The sequence below is a fragment of the Scyliorhinus canicula genome, chromosome 12 (genome assembly GCF_902713615.1).
Source record: "Scyliorhinus canicula chromosome 12, sScyCan1.1, whole genome shotgun sequence".
NCBI lineage: Eukaryota > Metazoa > Chordata > Chondrichthyes > Carcharhiniformes > Scyliorhinidae > Scyliorhinus > Scyliorhinus canicula.
In genome coordinates, this window is record NC_052157.1 from 53,020,840 (window position 1) to 53,042,573 (window position 21,734).

Consider the following 21,734-nt stretch of genomic DNA (forward strand, 5'->3'; position numbering starts at 1 on the left):
TGTGGAAGGGTCAGTACTGAGGGAGTGCTGCACTGTCAGAGGGTCAGTACTGAGGGAGTGATGCACTGTCAGAGGGTCAGTACTGAGGGAGTGATGCACTGTCAGAGGGTCAGTACTGAGGGAGAGCTGCACTGTCAGAAGGTCAGTACTGACGGAGTGCTGCATTTTCAGAGGGTCAGTACTGAGGGAGTGCCGCACTGTCAGAGGGCCAGTACTGAGGGACTGCTGCACTGTCAGAGGGTCAGTACTGAGGGAGAGCTGCACTGTCAGAAGGTCAGTACTGAGGGAGTGCTGCATTGTCAGAGGGTCAGTACTGAGGGAGTGATGCACTGTCAGAGGGTCAGTACTGAGGGTGTGCTGCACTGTCAGAGGGTTAGTACTGAGGGAGTGATGCACTGTCAGAGGGTCAGTACTGAGGGAGAGCTGCACTGTCAGAGGGTCAGTACTGAGGGAGAGCTGCACTGTCAGAAGGTCAGTACTGAGGGAGTGCTGAATTGTCAGAGGGTCAGTACTGAGGGAGTGATGCACTGTCAGAGGGTCAGTACTGAGGGACTGATGCACTGTCAGAGGGTCAGTACTGAGGGAGTGATGCACTGTCAGAGGGTCAGTACTGAGGGAGAGCTGCACTGTCAGAAGGTCAGTACTGACGGAGTGCTGCATTTTCAGAGGGTCAGTACTGAGGGAGTGCCGCACTGTCAGAGGGCCAGTACTGAGGGACTGCTGCATTGTCAGAGGGTCAGTACTGAGGGAGAGCTGCACTGTCAGAAGGTCAGTACTGAGGGAGTGCTGCATTGTCAGAGGGTCAGTACTGAGGGAGTGATGCACTGTCAGAGGGTCAGTACTGAGGGTGTGCTGCACTGTCAGAGGGTTAGTACTGAGGGAGTGATGCACTGTCAGAGGGTCAGTACTGAGGGAGAGCTGCACTGTCAGAGGGTCAGTACTGAGGGAGAGCTGCACTGTCAGAAGGTCAGTACTGAGGGAGTGCTGAATTGTCAGAGGGTCAGTACTGAGGGAGTGATGCACTGTCAGAGGGTCAGTACTGGGGGAGTGCTGCACTGTCAGAGGGTCAGTACTGAGGGAGAGCTGCACTGTCAGAAGGTCAGTACTGACGGAGTGCTGCATTTTCAGAGGGTCAGTACTGAGGGAGTGCCGCACTGTCAGAGGGCCAGTATTGAGGGAGTGCTGCACTGTCAGAGGATCAGTACTGAGGGAGTGCTGCACTGTCAGAGGGTCAGTACTGAGGGAGAGCTGCACTGTCAGAAGGTCAGTACTGAGGGAGTGCTGCATTGTCAGAGGGTCAGTACTGAGGGAGTGATGCACTGTCAGAGGGTCAGTACTGAGGGCGTACTGCACTGTCAGAGGGTTAGTACTGAGGGAGTGATGCACTGTCAGAGGGTCAGTACTGAGGGAGAGCTGCACTGTCAGAAGGTCAGTACTGAGGGAGTGCTGAATTGTCAGAGGGTCAGTACTGAGGGCGTGCTGCACTGTCAGAGGGTTAGTACTGAGGGAGTGATGCACTGTCGGAGTTTTGGTACTGAGGTAGGGTGAGTACTGAGGGAGTGCTGCACTGTCAGAGGGTCAGTACTGAGGGAGAGCTGCATTGTCAGAAGGTCAGTACTGAGGGAGTGATGCATTGTCAGAGGGTCAGTACTGAGGGAGTGCTGCACTGTCAGAGGGCCAGTACTGAGGGAGTGCTGCACTGTCAGAGGGCCAGTACTGAGGGAGTGCTGCACTGTCAGAGGGTCAGTGCTGAGGGAGTGATGCACTGTCAGAGGGTCAGTACTTAGGGAGTGCTGCACTGTCAGAGGGTCAGTACTGAGGGAGAGCTGCACTGTCAGAAGGTCAGTACTGAGGGAGTGCTGCATTGTCAGAGGGCCAGTACTGAGGGAGTGCTGCACTGTCAGAGGGCCAGTACTGAGGGAGTGCTGCACTGTCAGAGGGTCAGTACTGAGGGAGAGCTGCACTGTCAGAAGGTCAGTACTGAGGGACTGCTGCATTGTCAGAGGGTCAGTACTGAGGGAGTGATGCACTGTCAGAGGGTCAGTACTGAGGATGTGCTGCACTGTCAGAGGGTTAGTACTGAGGGAGTGATGCACTGTCAGAGCGTATGTACTGAGGGAGTGCTGCACTGTCGGAGGGTCAGTACTGAGGGAGAGCTGCACTGTCAGAAGGTCAGTACTGAGGGAGTGCCGCACTGTCAGAGGGTCAGTACTGAGGGAGTGATGCACTGTCAGAGGATCTGTACTGAGGGAGTGCTGCAGTGTGGAAGGGTCAGTGCTGAGGGAGTGCTGCATTGTCAGAGAGTTGGGTACTGAGGGAGTGCTGCATTGTCAGAGAGTCAGTATTGAGCGAGCTCCGGACTATCAGAGGGTCAGTACTGATATCCAACCCTCTCGGGTGGGTGTAAAAGATCCCACTGTCCCAGGGGGGGCATCGGTTCTCTCAGAGCAGGGTGTCCTGGGGTCCATTATTTACCCCTCAGCCAACATTACTTAAAAATCAGATGATCCGGGTCTTTATCACACCGCACGCCGAAGAGCCTTGTCACTTTTGGGGCCTTGTGGAGTCCGTAAACCATGCCTATGTTCAGTGTCCTTGGCTGCACTCCTTTTTTTAGTTTCTTAACAACGTTGTTGTTAAAGTTTTGTTTGCACTTCAGCCCCACGCACCTGATCTACAGGCATCCAGTGCGTAGGGGGGGGGGGGGGGGGCGGGGAAGGCGGAGGACCTTCTCGTGAACCTGCTTCTGGGCTGGTGAAACTTGCCACAAACGGGTCCAGGCAGCCGGCAACTGAGGGGGTCATCCGACCCGATTGCCTGACCCTATTCCACGGCTTGATCGGCGGCCGGCTGTCCCTGGAGAGGGAGCATGTGGTATCCATGGATCCACTCGAGGCCTTCCATGCTCGGTGGGCACCACTTGGGTTGGATTGCTTTATCGACCCATGCTTTCACATTGTGATTTGATGTTTAAAGGAACCGCTCCTCTTTGTTCTTTTTGGGCTGTGCTCCATTTCAGAGCAGCCTCTTTTCATTTATCCCTCCGTTAATTTCTGTTCTTCTATTTAGTTGATTGGCTGTAAAACACATTATCGCACTGTTGTTATTGGGATCTTGCTGTGCATGAATTACCTGCAGAGGTCCCCACGTTTCAAAGGTGACCTGACTGCAGAGGAACATCCTGCACTGGCTGAGAGAGGTTTCAGGACGTGGGGAGGGGCGGCTGGGCATTGCTGAAGAAATGGGGGAGACCACTTCCTGGAACAATCAAGGGGCATTGAGCTCCTGTTTGCTCCGGCTCTGTATTGGGAGAAAGCGACCCCCCACCCCCGCCCCGCAGCAGGGAACTGGGGAAGGAGCAAGGTTAGATGTCTGATTGTCGAACGACGGGGGCCAAGCTTCAGAGCTGGACAACAGGAGGCGTGGGGGGAAGGGGGAAGGGACATCAGGGATGTGCAACAAACGACGGCCTGGCCAGCTAGGCCCGCCTCCTGTCGACACGTTGCGGCGACGGACAGCTGACAAGAAAGAGGAAAAGATCAGAGTAGGAACCTGTCACTTTAAAAGATCCGAAAGCAGAAGCAGTCGCTTTAAAACAGAACCGAAAGCAGAAGCTGCCCTTTTTAAATTGTAATGGAATCATACTTGACGCAGGGCTGATTAAGGCTAGAGGTGTGGTTAGCCAGGGAGATTGCGGCTGCACTCACGTTCTGTGATGTCAGGCAGCTAGAGGCTGGAGATTTGAGTAGTGGGGAGGAGGGGCTACACTCACTGACACAGGGCAGCTAGAGGCTGGAGATTTGGGTAGTGAGGAGGGGGCTACACTCACTGATACAGGGCAGATAGAGGCTGGAGATTTGGGTAGTGAGGAGGGGGCTACACTCACTGACACAGGGCAGATAGAGGATGGAGATTTGGGTAGTGAGGAGGGGGGGGGGGCTACACTCACTGACACAGGGGAGATAGGGACTGGAGATTTGGGTAGTGAGGAGGAGGGGGGCTACACTCACTGACACAGGGCAGTTAGAGGCTGGAGATTTGGGTAGTGAGGAGGGGGCTACACTCACTGACACAGGGCAGCTAGAGGCTGGAGATTTGGGTAGTGAGGAGGGGAGGGGGCTACACTCACTGACACAGGGCAGATAGAGGATGGAGATTTGGGTAGTGAGGAGGGGGGGGCTACACTGACTGACACAGGGCAGATAGGTACTGGAGATTTGGGTAGTGAGGAGGGGGTTACATTCACTGACACAGGGCAGATAGAGGCTGGAGATTTGGGTAGTGAGGAGGGGGGGCTACACTCACTGACACAGGGGAGATAGAGGCAGGAGATTTGGGTAGTGAGGAGGGGGGCTACACTCACTGACACAGGGCAGCTAGAGGCTGGAGATTTGGGTAGTGAGGATGAGGGGGGGCTACACTCACTGACACAGGGCGGCTGGAGATTTGGGTAGTGAGGAGGGGGGGCACACTCACTGACGCAGGGCAGCTAGAGGCTGGAGATTTGGGTAGTGAGGAGGGGGCCACACTCACTGACACAGGGCAGCTAGAGGCTGGAGATTTGGGTAGTGAGGAGGGGGGGCTACACTCACTGACACAGGGCAGCTAGAGGCTGGAGATTTTGGTAGTGAGGAGGGGGCTACACTCACTGACACAGGGCAGCTCGAGGCTGGAGATTTGGTTAGTGAGGAGGGGGGGGCTACACTCACTGACACAGGGCAGCTAGAGGCTGGAGATTTGGGTAGTGAGGAGGGGGCTACACTCACTGACACAGGGGAGATAGAGGATGGAGATTTGGGTAGTGAGGAGGGGGGGCTACACTCCGACACAGGGCGGCTGGAGATTTGGGTAATGAGGAGGGGGCTACACACTGACACAGGGCAGCTAGAGGCTGGAGATTTGGGTAGTGAGGAGGGGGGGCTACACTCACTGACACAGGGCAGATAGAGGCTGGAGATTTGGGTAGTGAGGAGGGGGGGGGCTACACTCACTGACACAGGGGAGATAGAGGATGGAGATTTGGGTAGTGAGGAGGAGGGGGCTACACTCACTGACACAGGGCAGCTAGAGGCTGGAGATTTGGGTAGTGAGGAGGAGGGGGGGCTACACTCACTGACACAGGGCAGCTAGAGGCTGGAGATTTGGGTAGTGAGGAGGAGGGGGGGCTATACTCACTGACACAGGGCAGCTAGAGGATGGAGATTTGGGTAGTGAGGAGGAGGGGGGGCTACACTCACTGACACAGGGCAGCTAGAGGCTGGAGATTTGGGTAGTGAGGAGGAGGGGGGGCTACACTCACTGACACAGGGCAGTTAGAGGCTGGAGATTTGGGTAGTGAGGAGGGGGGGCTACACTCACTGACACAGGGCAGCTAGAGGCTGGAGATTTGGGTAGCGGGGAGGAGGGGGCTACACTCACTGACACAGGGCAGCTAGAGGCTGGAGATTTGGGTAGTGAGGAGGGGGCTACACTCACTGACACCGGGCAGCTAGAGGCTGAGGATTTGGGTAGCGGGGAGGAGGGGGCTACACTCACTGACACAGGGCAGCTAGAGGCTGGAGATTTGGGTAGTGAGGAGGGGGGGGGGCTACACTCACTGATACACGGCAGTTAGAGGCTGGAGATTTGGGTAGTGAGGAGGAGGGGGGGCTACACTCACTGACACAGGGCAGCTCGAGGCTGGAGATTTGGTTAGTGAGGAGGGGGGGGGCTACACTCACTGACACAGGGCAGCTAGAGGCTGGAGATTTGGGTAGTGAGGAGTGGCTACACTCACTGACACAGGGGAGATAGAGGATGGAGATTTGGGTAGTGAGGATGAGGGGGGGCTACACTCACCGACACAGGGCGGCTGGAGATTTGGGTAATGAGGAGGGGGCTACACACTGACACAGGGCAGCTAGAGGCTGGAGATTTGGGTAGTGAGGAGGGGGCTACACTCACTGACACAGGGCAGATAGAGGCTGGAGATTTGGGTAGTGAGGAGGGGGGGCTACACTCACTGACACAGGGCAGCTAGAGGCTGGAGATTTGGGTAGTGAGGAGGAGGGGGGCTACACTCACTGACACAGGGCAGCTAGGGACTGGAGATTTGGGTAGTGAGGAGGAGGGGGGGGCTACACTCACTGACACAGGGCAGCTAGAGGCTGGAGATTTGGGTAGTGAGGAGGGGGGGGGCTACACTCACTGACACAGGGCAGATAGAGGCTGGAGATTTGAGTAGTGAGGAGGAGGGGGGTCTACACTCACTGACACAGGGCAGTTAGAGGCTGGAGATTTGGGTAGTGAGGAGGGCAGGGGCTACACTCACTGACACAGGGCAGCTAGAGGCTGGAGATTTGGGTAGTGAGGAGGAGGGGGGGGCTACACTCACTGACACAGGGCAGCTAGAGGCTGGAGATTTGGGCAGTGAGGAGGAGGAGGGGCTACACTCACTGACACAGGGCAGCTAGAGGCTGGAGATTTGGGTAGTGAGGAGGGCAGGGGCTACACTCACTGACACAGGGCAGCTAGAGGCTGGAGATTTGGGTAGTGAGGAGGGGGCTACACTCACTGACACAGGGCAGCTAGAGGCTGGAGATTTGGGCAGTGAGGAGGGGGCTACACTCACTGACACAGGGCAGCTAGAGGCTGGAGATTTGGGTAGTGAGGAGGAGGGGGGGCTACACTCACTGACACAGGGCAGATAGAGGCTGGAGATTTGGGCAGTGAGGAGGGGAGGGGCTACACTCACTGACACAGGGCAGCTAGAGGCTGGAGATTTGGGTAGTGAGGAGGAGGGGCTACACTCACTGACACAGGGCAGATAGAGGCTGGAGATTTGGGTAGTGAGGAGGGGGCTACACTCACTGACACAGGGCAGCTAGAGGCTGGAGATTTGGGTAGTGAGGAGGGGGGCGACACTCACTGACACAGGGCAGCTAGAGGCTGGAGATTTGGGTAGTGGGGAGGGGGGACCACACTCACTGACACAGGGCAGCTAGAGGCTGGAGATTTGGGTAGTGAGTGGGGGGGCTACACTGACTGACACAGGGCAGCTAGCGGATGGAGATTTGGGTAGTGAGGAGGAGGGGCTACACTCACTGACACAGGGCAGCTAGAGGCTGGAGCTTTGGGTAGTGAGGAGGGGGGGGCTACACTGACTGATACAGGGCAGATAGAGGCTGGAGATTTGGGTAGCGGGGAGGAGGGGGCTACACTCACTGACACAGGGCAGATAGAGGCTGGAGATTTGGGCAGTGAGGAGGGGGGGCTACACTGACTGACACAGGGCAGCTAGAGGCTGGAGTTTTGGGTAGTGAGGAGGAGGGGGCTACACTCACTGACACAGGGCAGCTAGGGACTGGAGATTTGGGTAGTGAGGAGGAGGGGGGCACACTCACGTTCTGTGATGTCAGGGCAGGTATGTGCCAGCACAGAATAAGGAGGCGTTTTCTAGCAAATCAAATTATTCCGTTTTTCGTCAAGGAAACAGGAAAAGGAAACTCAGGCAGTTTCCTGTCAGCCGATTGCAGCAATCTGCTCTCTGTAACCCCTACACACCCCCATCCCACCCCCGCTCAATATCCGCAGGCACACACACACTCTCACAAACTGGCATACACACTCTGACACACACACATACAAACTGACACACACATACACTGACATAATCTCACTCACACACACACACACACTGGACACAAGCACACACAATGGCACACACTCACTGACTGATGCACACACTCACTGACTGGCACACATACACACATGCGCTGACACACCCACTCACTGAGCACCTGCACACACTCACTGACACGCAAGCTTACACTCACATTGAAACTCACATACTGATACACACACTGGCACATACACTCGCACATTGACACATTCACACACACACACATAGGGAGGCCGTGGCATAGCGGTATTATCACTGGACTAGCAATGCAGAGACCCTGAGTCATGCTCTGGGGACCTGCCATGGCAGATGGTGAAATTTGAATTCAATAAAAATTTGGAATTAAAGTCGAAAGGTTAAAGTCGATTCTCATAAAAACCCATAGAAACATAGTCTGGCCTACATGTGACTCCAGACCCACAATTGGTTGGCTCTTAATTGCCCTCAGGAATGGACAATAAATGCCGGGCCCAGCCTGCGAATAACGAAAAGCAAACGCGTACACAGACTGACACACACACACACACATATTGACACAGATTCAATCACATATAAACACACAGTGACATACACACACTCACACAACACAAGCAAATGTTGCCAAACAGCAAGCTACGGACTGAGGGGGTCACCCTTTACTCACCCAGAATAACCTGGATGAATCCACCTCCACACGCTGACGGTGCTGGAGAGCAGGGGTAAGGCTTGGGGTCAGGGCCGGGTTGAGGGTCAGAATCCGTGTTAGTATCAGGGTCAGGGATTAATGTTACAAATCAATTTCAGGATGAGGGTGAGTGTTCAGGGTCATGATTTAGAGATAGGGTCATGGGTTAGGAATCAAGGTCACTTTTAGGATCGGGGTGAGTGTTCAGGTTAGGGTGAGCGTTAGGGTTACAGTAAGGGATTAGTGTTGGGGCAAGGGGTTAGGTTTGGAGGTTAGAGTCGGGTTAGTGTTAGGGTTAAAGTTAGTTTTAGGGGTGTGTCAGCTCAGGGGTTAAGGTTAGAGCCAGGAGTGGTTGGTTAGGATCAATGTGAGTGTTGTGATTTAGGTCAGGGTTAGGGGTAGGTATGGCCTGAGGGCTCTGGAGGTCAGGGTCTTGAGGCTTTATAGTCATATTTGGGATATGGTTAGGGCTTATGGGTTAACTTACAGATTTAAGAGCAGGTTTACTGGGGGCTGGTGAATAGTTTGAGTTTCAGGGTTAGGGTTAGGATTTGAGTCTGTGGGCTGGCGAAGGATAATAACTGTCTCTCTTATGTCCATCCTCTTACTTATGAAGGCTTCTCTCTCTCCCTGGCATTATGTTGTATATGGCTCACTGTCCTACAGAGTAACTAGGAGAAGGAGGAGGCCATTCAGCCCCTCAAGCCTGCTCCACCATTCAATATGATCATGGCCTATACTCTGTCTCAATGCTCTCTCCATCCCTCTTGACACTTTTAGAGTCATTTTTAGAGTCATTTTTGAGTATATTCAGTGACTTGGCCTCCACATTCTGTGGTAGAGAATTGCACAGGTTCACCACCTTCTGAGTGAAGAGGTTTCCCGTCATCTCAGTTCTAAATGGCCGACCCCATATCCTGACTCTTTGTTCGAGACACCCCTCCTCCCCCAGCCAGAGGACGCAACATCCCGACACCCAGTCTGTCCAGCTCTGTCAGAATTCTATACGTTTCAATCAGATCCCCTCTCATTCTTCTAAACTCCAGTGAATACAGGTCCAGTCGACCCAATCTTTCCTCGTATGCCAATCCTGCCATCACGGTGAACCTTGGCTGCATACTCTCTATGGCAAGTATATTCTTCCTTCGATAAGAAGACCAAAATAGCACACACTACTCCAGGCGTGGTCTCACCAAGTCCCTGTACAGCTGTAGTAAGACATCCTCGCTCCTGTCCTCAAGTCTTCTCGCACTTAAGGCCAACACACCTTCCTGACTAATTGCTGTATCTGCAAGCTTGCTTTCAGTGACTGGCGTACGTGAACACCCAGGTAGCTTTTGTACATCAACATTTCCCAATCTATCACCATTTAAAATAATGCTCTGCCATTCTGTTTCTCCAACCAAATGGATCTATGCTGCATCTGTCGTGTATTTGATTAGTTTTGCCAAGTGTTAATCCCCATTATCTCTCAGTGACTGGGGTTAAGGTTGTAGGGTTCATGCATGTTTGTGATTCCGCATTAAGCCATTTTGCTCTTCTCCTGGATTTCACGATTGACTGTTGGGGTTTCGAAGAACCAGTTAGATTTTACAATGGAGTTACAGTCAGCAGGAAGATTAATCTTGCTTCGTACCAAGAAATCAATCGGGGTGAAGGTGTTTTCAGGGTTGGGATTAGGTGTGAAGGGTTAAGGTTAGGGTTCTATGGTTCCATAGTTCGGGTTGAAGGGTTAGGATTAGGGTTGACGGGTTAGGATTAGGGTTGATGGGTTAGGATTAGGGTTGAAGGTTTAGGATTAGGGTTGTCCGGTTAGAATTAGGGTTGTCCGGTTAGGATTAGGGTTGACGGGTTAGGATTAGGGCTGAAGGGTTAGGATTAGGGCTGAAGGGTTAGGATTAGGGTTGACGGGTTAGGATTAGGGCTGAAGGGTTAGGATTAGGGCTGAAGGATTAGGATTAGGGCTGAAGGGTTAGGATTAGGGCTGAAGGGTTAGGATTAGGGTTGACGGGTTAGGATTAGGGCTGAAGGGTTAGGGTTAGGGCTGAAGGGTTAGGATTAGGGTTGTCCGATTAGAATTAGGGTTGTCCGGTTAGAATTAGGGTTGTCCGGTTAGGATTAGGGTTGACGGGTTAGGATTAGGGCTGAAGGGTTAGGATTAGGGTTGACGGGTTAGGATTAGGGTTGACGGGTTAGGATTAGGGTTGACGGGTTAGGATTAGGGTTGACGGGTTAGGATTAGGGCTGAAGGGTTAGGATTAGGGTTGAAGGGTTAGGATTAGGGCTGAAGGGTTAGGAATAGGGCTGAAGGGTTAGGATTAGGGCTGAAGTGTTAGGATTAGGGTTGACGGGTTAGGATTAGGGTTGACGGGTTAGGATTAGGGCTGAAGGGTTAGGATTAGGGTTGAAGGGTTAGGATTAGGGTTGACGGGTTCGGATTAGGGTTGACGGGTTAGGATTAGGGTTGACGTGTTAGGATTAGGGTTGACGGGTTAGGATTAGGGCTGAAGGGTTAGGGTTAGGGCTGAAGGGTTAGGGTTAGGGCTGAAGGGTTAGGATTAGGGTTGACGGGTTAGGATTAGGGCTGAAGGGTTAGGATTAGGGCTGAAGGGTTAGGATTAGGGTTGACGGGTTAGGATCAGGGTTGACGGGTTAGGATTAGGGTTGACGGGTTAGAATCAGGGTTGATGGGTTAGGGTTAGGGCTGAAGGGTTAGGATTAGGGTTGATGGGTTAGGATTAGGGTTGACCGGTTAGGATTAGGGCTGAAGGGTTAGGATTAGGGTTGACGGGTTAGGATTAGGGTTGACGGGTTAGGATTAGGGTTGACGGGTTAGGATTAGGGCTGAAGGTTTAGGATTAGGGTTGGAGGGTTAAGTTCAAGGTTGGAGGGTCAGTCTTAGGGTTGGCGGGTTAAGCTTAGGGTTCGCGGGTTAAATTAAGTTGAAGGGTTGAAGTTGAAAGGGTGAATAGTTAGAGGTAGCATTAAAGGGTTATGGTTAGGGTTGAAAAGTTAATAGTGATGGTTGTAGAGTGAAGGATAGAGTTGTACGTATTTTCAGGTTAGAATTGAAAGTTTAAGGTTAGTATTAAAAGGTTGAGGCTGAGTATGAAAATTGGCAAGTCATATTGCAGCTGTGCAGGAACTAAGTGAGGCCTCTTTTAGAATATTGTGTACAATTCTGGTTGCCACACTGCCAGAAGGATGTGGAGGCTTTGGAGAGGGTACAGAAGCGGTTTACTAGAATATTGCCTGATATGGAGGGCATTAGCTATGAGGAGAGGTTAAATAAACTCAGTCTGTTCTCACTGGAACGATGGAGGTTGAGAGGTGACCTGATAAGAGGTCTACAAGATTGTGAGTGGCATGGACAGAGTGGATAGTCAGATGCTCTTTCCTAGGGTAGGAGAGTCAAGTGCTAGGGGACATAGGTTTAAAGTGCATGGGGAAAAGTTTTTACACAACGGATGGTAAATATATGGAACGCACTGCCTGGGGAGGTGGTGGGAGCAGGTACGATAGTGGCATTTAAGGGACATCTAGACAAATATATGAATAGGGTGGGAATGGAAGGATTCGGACTCCGTAAGTGCAGATGGTTTTAGTTAAGGCAGTTGAGGCAGGTACCATAGTCAGCGTTGGCTTGGAGGGCCGACAGGCCTCTTCCTGTGCTGTATTGTTCTTCGTTCTTAGGGTTGAAGGGTAAAGGTTAGGGTCAAAGGGATAATTTTAGGGTCGAAGGATTAAGGTTAGGGTTGTAAGTGTTTTCAGGGTCCGGGTTGAAGGGTGGCAGGGTCCGGGTTGAAGGGTGGCAGGGTGCGGGTTGAAGGCTGGCAGGGTCCGAGTTGAAGGGTGGCAGGGTGCGGGTTGAAGGGTGGCAGGGTGCGGGTTGAAGGGTGGCAGGGTGCGGGTTGAAGGGTGGCAGGGTGCGGGTTGAAGGGTGGCAGGGTGCGGGTTGAAGGGTGGCAGGGTGCGGGTTGAAGGGTGGCAGGGTGCGGGTTGAAGGGTGGCAGGGTGTGGGTTGAAGGGTGGCAGGGCTCGGGTTGAAGGGTGGCAGGGCCCGGGTTGAAGGGTGGCAGGGTTCGGGTTGAAGGGTGGCAGGATCCGGGTTGAAGGTGGCAGGGTCTGGGTTGAAGGGTGGCAGGGCTCGGGTTGAAGGGTGGCAGGGTTGTCAGGTTTGGGTCAAAAAGTTAGCTGTTGGGCTAAAGCTGAGTTGAAGGGTTAGGGTTCGGGTTGAAGGTGTCTTCAGACATTTTTTTAATGTCACTCCAGGGTCATCTGATAGTTCTGCGGCAAAGAGGATTAGGGAATGCATTGGGGTAAGAGTTATTTCGGTTTGGGTTTGGGGTCATGGGTTAGCATTGAGGGGTGAAGGGTGTTGATCACTGCTACTAATTTATTTGCCATTATCTTTTCATAGCTGCAAAAGAGAAGTCACACCAGCAAAACGTTCTCCCAACCGTTAGGGAGTTACTCGAGGAGAAGCGGAGATGTGGAGGGAGCAGGGCTGTACAGGTTAGTGCTAAAATTGACAAAATCTAGAGCCTTATTCAATAGGATAGGCTGTAGGATAGCGCCAATCAGACGGTGGAGTGAACAGGAATAGATTTAGGTCCTTTGGGATTATGTACAGTTGGAGTGAACAGGAAGGGGTTTGGGTCCATTGGGGTTGTGTACTCTGGGAGTGAACGGGAAGGGTTTGGGTCCATTGGGATTGTGTAAATGGGATTAAACGGGAAGGGGTTTGGGTCCATTGGGATTTTGTAAATGGGATTAAACGGGAAGTGGTTTGGGTCCATTGGGTTTGTGTGTAGTGGGAATCAACGGGAAGTGGTTTGGGTGCATTGGGATTATGTGCAGTGGGAGTGAATGGGAAGGGGTTTGGGTGCATTGGGGTTGTGTACTCTGGGAGTAAACGGGAAGAGGTTTGGGTCCATTGGAATTGTGTAAGTGGGATTAAACGGGAAGGGGGTTGGGTCCATTGGGATTGTGTGTAGTGGGAATCAACGGGAAGGGGTTTGGATCCATTGGGAATATGTACAGTGGGAGTGAACGGGAAGGGATCTCGGTCCTTTTGGATTGGGTCGTTTGGGGTAAATAGGATGGGTGAGGTTTCAAAATTCAGAGAGAATGTGGTAGACTGAACAGTTCTTGTTGAGGAACCTACCTTTGAGATTCTTCAGAGGAGGATAGAGTTCGGAACTGCAACTAAAGAATAGGATCGAGAAGGACAGGGTGAAATCTGTCTCTCCCAACACATAAAAACCTTCATTTCCATTTCAGGTAACTCCCAAAGTCCCTGCGCTGCAAACAGGTGAGTGTTACTTAGTCCTAACAGCCCCACCCATTCCCAGCGGACCCACGCGGGCCACCCGGTCCCAGCAGACCTCCCTTCCAGGTCCCTGCAGACCTCCCTTCCCAGTCCCAGCGGACATCCCTTCCCGGTCCCAGCAGACCTCCCTTCCCGGTCCCAGCAGACCTCCCTTCACGGTCCCAGCAGACCTCTCTTCCCGGTCCCATCAGACCCCTCTTCCCGGTCCCAGCTATCCAACCCAGTCCCAGGAGACCGATCCACCTGGCTCCAGCAGACCCACCCTGCCCCAGCAGGCAGATGAGGCTAGAGTGTATGAAAAGAAAGAAGGGATAAAATGAAAGGCTCTGTGTCTGAAGCACAAAGCAGTCAAACCAAAACAGATGAACTGAGAGCACGCAGAGAACTAGATGCATACGGTTCGATTGCCATTCCAGAGACATGGCTGCAGGAGGACATGGATTGGGACCTGAATATTGAACAGTACAGGATATTTAAGGAATGCCAGGAAGCGAGGAAAAGGTGGAGGGGTAGCTCTGTGAGTTAATGATGGTATTAGCACAGTAGAGGGATAATTTAATTCAGGAAATGAGGATGTCGAAAGAGTTTGGAAAGAGATGAGAAAAGCAAAAAACGATTTGCTGGATTCATGTACAGACCCCCTAACAGTAACCACATGGCAGGGTGAAGTGCAGGGGAATAAATAATTGAAGCTTGTCGGAAAGGCATGGCAATAATCATGGGAGGTTTTAATCTATGTTTCGACTGGAAAAGTCAGATGGGCAAAGTTATCCTGGGTGAGGAGTTCAGAGAAGGTTTTATGGATAGTTTCTGAGGGTGTTTTTCTCTCTACCCACCTGACAAGCTCCCATGACAGGGAGTCCTCACATAAAGTGGTGGTCACGTTGCTGAAAATCGGCGCTTGAAGTGAAAGCCCTTTAAATGAAGCATGGCTTCCTACAGGAATCAATGTTAAAGCCAGAGTTCGGTTTCTGAGCCCAAGAAAATTCAGCGTAGAGATTGGAACACCGTCTGCCACAGTGCTGCAGTGAGTGATTTTAAACCTGCTGCCTTTGTAGAGAGCTCTTCAAAACACCAGGTTCGTCAAACACAGACACTGTACACTAGAGCGCTGAGCAGTAGCCATGCCCAGCAAATAATTCTCTTCAAAACAGAAGTCCAGAGCAAGTCTTTGATAATTATAATAATCTTTATTATTGTCACAAGTAGGCTGACATTAACACTGCAATTTTGTGAAAAACCCCTAGTCACCACATTCCGGCACCTGTTCGGGTATACCGAGGGAGTATTCAAAATGTCCAATTTACCTAACAGCACGTCTTTCGGGACTTGTTGGAGAAAACCGGAGCACCGGAGGAAACCCACGCAGACACGGGGAGAACGTGCAGACTCTGCACAGACAGTGACCCAAGCCGGGAATCGAACCTGGGACCCAGGTGCTGTGAAGCAACAGTGCTAACCACTGTGCCTCCCTACTCTTCCTCCCCTGTGGTTACAGTTCGAGGGCCTGTACATCACTCCCACAATCAGATTCCTGCCTTTTATCATTCCTCATCTCAACCCAAACTGCTTATGCATCCTGGTTTCCTGAACTTTGGTCATCCCTCTCTATTGTGCTCATAGAATCATTAATTAACAGAGCCACCCCTCGACCCATTCTCAACTTCCTGCCCTTCCTAAATGTCACATACCTCATAATATCAGGTCCCAATCTATGCCATCCCGTTGCCGTTTCTCCGTAACCATTATCAGGTTGTGCTTATTCATTTCTATCAGTTCATCTGTTTTGTTTTGAATGCGATATGCCATTTAGCCTTTACTTTTGTCCTTGTATTATTTTTGTAGCGTCTAGCCTTATCTGCTGATTTCCTCTTAGATTTGCCTGTCCCTTCTAGTTGCAATCTGTTTATCATTTCCCATATTAGTACATTTCTCTCTTGCCTTACATTGAAAATAGGAGCAGAATGAGGCCATTCGCCCTTCCAGCCTGTCCCGCTATTCGTTATCATCTTTCTACTCTTCGCTTTACCGCATCTTTCCAAATTTGATACTTGGCCCCCACTGTTTAATTTAAAACTCTCCCTACTTCACTAGTTTTTATGGATCACTGGAACATCAGCCCTAGCACAGTTCATGTGTGGACCGTACCAACGGCACAGCCCCCACTTCCCCCAGTGCTGGTGCCATTGCCCCAGGAACTGGAACGCACTTCTCTCACATCCAGTTTTTCAGCCTTGCATTTATTTCTCTCGTCTGATTGAGCTATTGCCAATTTGCCCATGGCTCAGGTAATAATTGAGTAATTATGACCTTTTGAGGTTTTGCTTCTTAATTTGGTGCCAAGCTCCCCAAACTGACCGTGCCGAGCTTCCTTCCTCATCCTACCCAGGTGGCTGGTACCCACATGAACCAGAACTACTGGAACCTCCTCCTCCCTTTACAAGTTCCTCTCCAGCCCAGAGCAGATGCACCGAACCCTGGCAGCGGGCAGGCAGCAGAGCCGCCTGGACTATCGCTCTATGCTACAGAGAACAGTGTCAATCCTCCTCACTGTACGGTTCTCTACACTGTAGACGTCCTGTAGGCGTTTGACAAGGTGCTGTGTAAAAGACTGATCCAGAAGGTGAGATTGCAGGGGATTGAGGATAGTGTACTAGACTGGATTGTGGATTGGCTGACTGGCAGAAGGCAAAGGGTCGGGTTAAATGCATCCTTCTCTGGCTGGCGAACTGTAACTAGTGGGGTGCCGCAGGGTTCAGTTCATGGACCTCAAATATTTACAATCTATATAAATTAACTGCAAGAGGGGCAGCATGTAATATAGCAAAATTTGCAGATGATACTAAAATAGGTGGGAAAGCAGGCAGTGAAGAGGAGATACAGTACAGATTTTACAGACGGATATCTAGATAGCCTCGGAGATTGGGCCAAAATTTGACAGATGGAGTTTAATGTGGATACGTGTGAGGTTATCCATTTTGGCTGGAAAAAAAAATCAGGCAAATTATTATCTAAATGAAAAGCAGATTCAAAATGCATCTGGGCAGAAGGATCTGGGTGTCTTGGCTCATGTATGCAGGGACATAATGTAATAAGAAAGGCAAATGGAATGTTAGCGTTTATTGCAAAAGGACTGGAGTATAAAAGTAGAGAAGTATTGTTGCTATTGTATAGGGTGCTGGTGAGACCACATCTGGAGTATTGTGCCCAGTTTTGGTCCCTTTATTTGAGGAAGGATGTGGTGGCATTGGAGGCAGTTCAGAGGAGGTTCACCAGATTGATTCCGGGGATGAAAGGGTTGCTGTATGAGGAGAGATTAAACAGTTTGGGTTTATACTCGTTGGAGTTTAGAAGGATGAGAGGGGATCTGATAGAGATATATACAATACTAAAAGGGATTGAAAAAGTAAGTACAGACCAAATGTTCCTCCTGATGGGGCAATCTAGAAGCAAAGGTCACAGATATAGGTTGAGAGGTGGTAGATTTCAAACTGAGATGAGGAGGCACTACTTCTCGCAGAGAATGGTGAATCGTGGAATTTGCTGCCACATAGTGTGGTGGAGTCATAGAACATAGAAAAGTACAGCACAGAACAGGCCCTTCGGCCCTCAACGTTGTGCCGAGCCATGATCACCCTACTCAAACCCACATATCCACCCTGTACCCGTAACCCAACAACCCCCCCCCCCCCCCCCCCCCGCCTTAACCTTACTTTTTTTTCTTAGGACACTACGGGCAATTTAGCATGGCCAATCCACCTAACCCGCACATCTTTGGACTGTGGGAGGAAACCGGAGCACCCGGAGGAAACCCACGCACACAGGGGGAGGACGTGCAGACTCCACACAGACAGTGACCCAGCCGGGAATCGAACCTGGGACCCTGGAGCTGTGAAGCATTTATGCTAACCACCATGCTACCCTGCTGCCCCTATCATTAATCATTAATTAGTCATAATCATTAATTGGTTTCAAGAGGGAGATAGGCATATTTCTGATTTTTTAAAAATGGGTTAAAGGGATATGGGGAACAGGTGGGGAGGTGGTTTTAAGACAAGATCAGCCATGATCTGATTGAATGGCGGAGCAGACTCGAAGGGCTGAATTGCCCACTTCTGCTACTCCTAATTCCTTTGTTCCGAAGTACCACTACATCGCTTCTTGTTCACCCCAGTTGAATAGCTTCCTGGACCGTGGTACCATGGCCTGTCAGCTCTTGCAGCCCCTACTCTGATCGAAATAAGCTGACAGAATCTCAAATCTGTTCGACAATTGCAAATGCTGACACACTCCTGCACTGCCGGCCCTCAGGGTCCCCTCACCTTGCTCAGCTGCAGTCACACCCTCCCATCCCTGACAACTTGCCAAACCAGAAGACCCACTATCCTAAGGGTTGCGACTGATCCCTGAAATCAAGGGCACAGGTAACTCCCTCCCTCCCTGATGTGTTGCACTGTCTGCAGCTCAGCCTCCAGCTCAATGATTCTTGAGTCAAAGCTCCTCAGGCCGTAGACACTTGCTGCAGACATGCGCGCCCTGGATAAAACTGGGAATCTTGGAGCTCCCATATGCTGCAGCCTTGACACGTCACCTGTCCTGCCATCCTTATGAGCCTCAATTAATTACTTAATTAGTTTATTCAATTATTTATTTCCTTTTATATATTTATCAATCTTATCACAAACACCATGACTATTTTAAACCTTTGGAAAGTAAGCCTTGACCACTTACTGGATATTCACCAGGTATTCAAAAACAGCTCACTTCCTGTCCTGCAGAACAACAGTATCCAATTCCTACAGGGTGAATCACTTTGAAAGATGTGCCTCCCTCCCCTCCTCATCAAACTCACTCAGCACATCGAGCTCCAACAGCTCACCAAACTCCCTCAGCTCACCGAACTCCCTCAGCTCACCGAACCTCCTCAGCTCGCCGAACTGCCTTAGCTGCCGAACGCCCTTAGCTTCCAAACTTCCTCAGCTCACTAAACTCTCTCCTCACCTCGCTGAACTCCCACCTCGTCGAACTCCATCATCTCGCCGAACTTCTTCCACTCATCACCAACCTCCCTCAGCTCATTGAACTCCCTCCCCTCATCACCAAACCCCCCTTGGCTTGCCGAGATCCCTCAACTCACTAAAGTCCCTCCCCTCCCAGGCAAACTCCCTCAGCTGGCTGAACCCCTTCAACTCGCCAAACTCCCTCCCTTCATCACCAATCTATCTCCCCTCATCAGCAAACTTCCTCAACTCACCAAACTTTCACCTCCTCACCAAACCCCTTCAGCTCACCAAACCCCCTCAACTCACCAAACTTGCTCCCCTCATCACCAAACTCCCCCTCCTCACTGAACCCCCTCCTCACTGAACCCCCTCCTCACTGAACCCCCTCCTCACTGAACCCCCTCCGCTTGCTGAACACCATCCCCTCCTCACTGAACTCCCTTCCTCACTGAACTCCCTCAACTCGCCAAACCCCATCCCCTCCTCACTGAACTCCCTTCCTCACTGAACTCCCTCAACTCGCCAAACCCCATCCCCTCCTCACTGAACACCCTTCCTCACTGAACTCCCTCAACTCGCCAAACCCCATCCCTTCCTCACTGAACTCCCTCAGCTCTCCAAACCCCATCCCCTCCTCACTGAACCCCCTCAGCTCGCCAAACCCCACCCCCTCCTCACTGAACCCCCTCCTCACTGAACCCCCTCCTCACTGAACCCCCTCCTCACTGAATCCCCTCCTCACTGAACCCCCTCCTCACTGAACCCCCTCCTCACTGAACTCCCTGGGCGGGATTCTCTAATCTCGTGGCAGAGTGTCCAGGCCATTGTAAACACCGTTGCGTTTTGCGACGGTGTGAACGGGCCGCCCCACGACTAATTCTGGCCCCTACAGGGAGCCAGTACGGCACTGGAGCGGTTCACGCCACGCCAGCTGCTGATCCCGGCACGAACTGGGCGCCGTGGGATACGTGCATGCGAAGTGGCGCCGGCACCAGCGCGCACATGCGCAGTGTCTTCCTTCAACGCGCCGGCCCCGACGCAACATGGCGCAGGAGTACAGGGCCAGCGCATAGGAAAGGAGTCCCCCAGCCAGCGAGGCCGGCCCGCCGATCGGTGGGCCCCAATCGTGGACCAGGCCACATCGGAGGCCCCCCCCGGGGTCGGACCCCTCCAACCCGCCACAAGTAGACCCCGACCCTCCCACGCCGAGTTCCCGCCGGCTGAGAGCAGGTGTGGACGTCGCCGGCAGGACTCAGCGTTTTCACGACGGCCGCTCGGCCCATCCCGGGCTGAGAATCGGCAGGCTGGCCACATAGAGTGGCCTGTGACCGGCGCCGCGCCAACCACGCCGATTCTCCACTCTGCGGAAAATCGCGTGTCGGCGGCGTGGTGCGATTCGCGGCGGTCGCGGGGGTTCTACGGCCCGGCCCTGGGCTGAGAGAATCCCGCCCCCTATGTATAAACCACTCCGATTAGATTCCAGTCTGTGACTCACTCCTAGATATCTGTTATTCTATATATAAACAACCCTGAACCACTCGATTAGATTCCAGTCTGTAACTCACTCCCGGGTTTCTATTATTCCATATATAAGCCAACTTGAAACCTTTGAGCAGATGCGGCCTATTTGTTTTGTCTGGGTTTGCCAATGAGCTATTCACTTTGTCCCAGCCCAGTCATCCTCTCTCCGTAACCCAGCACAATCTTTCTGTTAGGATTCTGATCCAGTTCTCTTAGGAAATCCTAGATTGAATCTGCCTCCCCTACACCTCCCCCCCCCACCACCCCCCCCCCCCCCACCCCCCTCTCAGCTCTGTCTCAGACCCCTTCTGATTTTGAATACCTCGATCAGATCTCCTCGTGACCCTCTCTTCCCCAAGGAGGACAGTGCCAGCGTCTCCAATCGACACACGGAACTGAAGTTCCTCATCTCGGTACCATTCTCATTAACCTTATCTGCAATCTCTCTCCCTCACTTCCTCTCTCCCTCTGTCTCTGTCTCTCTGTCTCTCCCCCTCGGTCTCTTCTCTCCTGGGTATATCTCTCTCTGTCTCTCTCTGACTCTCTCTCTATCTCTGTCTCTCTATGTCCCTGACTCTCTGACTATGTCTCTGTCTCTGACTCTCTCTGTCTCTCTGACTCTCTGACTCTCTCTCTCTCTCGCTGTCTCTGTCTCTGACTCTGACTCTCTCTGTCTCTCTCTCTCTGTCTTTGCCTCTCTCTCTCTCTGTCTCTGATTCTCTCTCTGTCTCTCTCTCTCTGTCTCTCACTCTCTCTCTCTGTCTGTCTCTCTCTGTCTCTGACTCTCTATCTCTGACTGACTCGCTGTCTCTGACTCTCTCTCTGTGTCTCTCTCTCTGTTTCTCTGCTCTGCCTCTCTCTGTCTCTCTCTCTCTGTCCCTCTGTCTCTCTCTCTCTGTTTCTCTGTTTCTCTCTCTCTGTGTCTCTGTCCCTCTTTGTCTCTGTCTCTGACTCTCTCTCTGTCTCAGTCTCTCTCTCTCTGTCTCTCTGTCTCTCTCTCTGTCTCTGTGTATCTGTCTCTGTCTCTCTCTCTCTCTGTCTCTCTCATTCTCTGTCTCTGACTCTCTGTCTCGCTCTCTCTCTGTCTCTCTCTCTCTGTCTCTCTCTCTCTGTCTCTCTCTCTCTGTCTGTCTCTCTCTCTCTTTCGGTCTCTCACTCTCCAATACCTTTGCATCGCATGTCATTGAAGTTTAAATCTGAATGGAAGTTCTCGGTTTAATTTGCAGAAGAATTCAATTTTTCCACCTCTGGAGGTGATCCTGGTCCCGTGTTCCAGCCAACATACCCCTCTTGGCATGTGGATGTGTGCCAACCCATGGTATCCACAGAGGCGTGTCACTATGGTCCACCAAATGGGTTCACATCAAGCGATGCCACCAACCCCTTCAACACTACAGCAGTCTACCCGTCATTTGGGTATCCGGCCCCCAGCAGTGACACTGACCCTTTCTACCCAGCACACCAGAGCAACTTCATGGTATGTGACCACAGCATTATAGCATTGTAGAACTATTGGGGGAGACGGTGGAATTGGGGGAGATGGAAGGGGTATTG

General features: G+C 51.9%; 1 protein-coding gene across 1 annotated transcript in view; it reads left to right on the top strand.

The window, feature by feature from the left end:
• LOC119974240 (NF-kappa-B inhibitor zeta-like) overlaps window positions 1–21,734 on the top strand; it is a 40,852-nt gene that overhangs the window by 4,162 nt on the left and 14,956 nt on the right. The window contains exons 3-5 of the mRNA XM_038813009.1: window positions 12,745–12,839; window positions 13,608–13,638; window positions 21,407–21,657. Of these exons, the coding sequence (XP_038668937.1) occupies window positions 12,745–12,839; window positions 13,608–13,638; window positions 21,407–21,657 (377 nt within the window). The remainder of the gene's footprint in view (window positions 1–12,744; window positions 12,840–13,607; window positions 13,639–21,406; window positions 21,658–21,734) is intronic.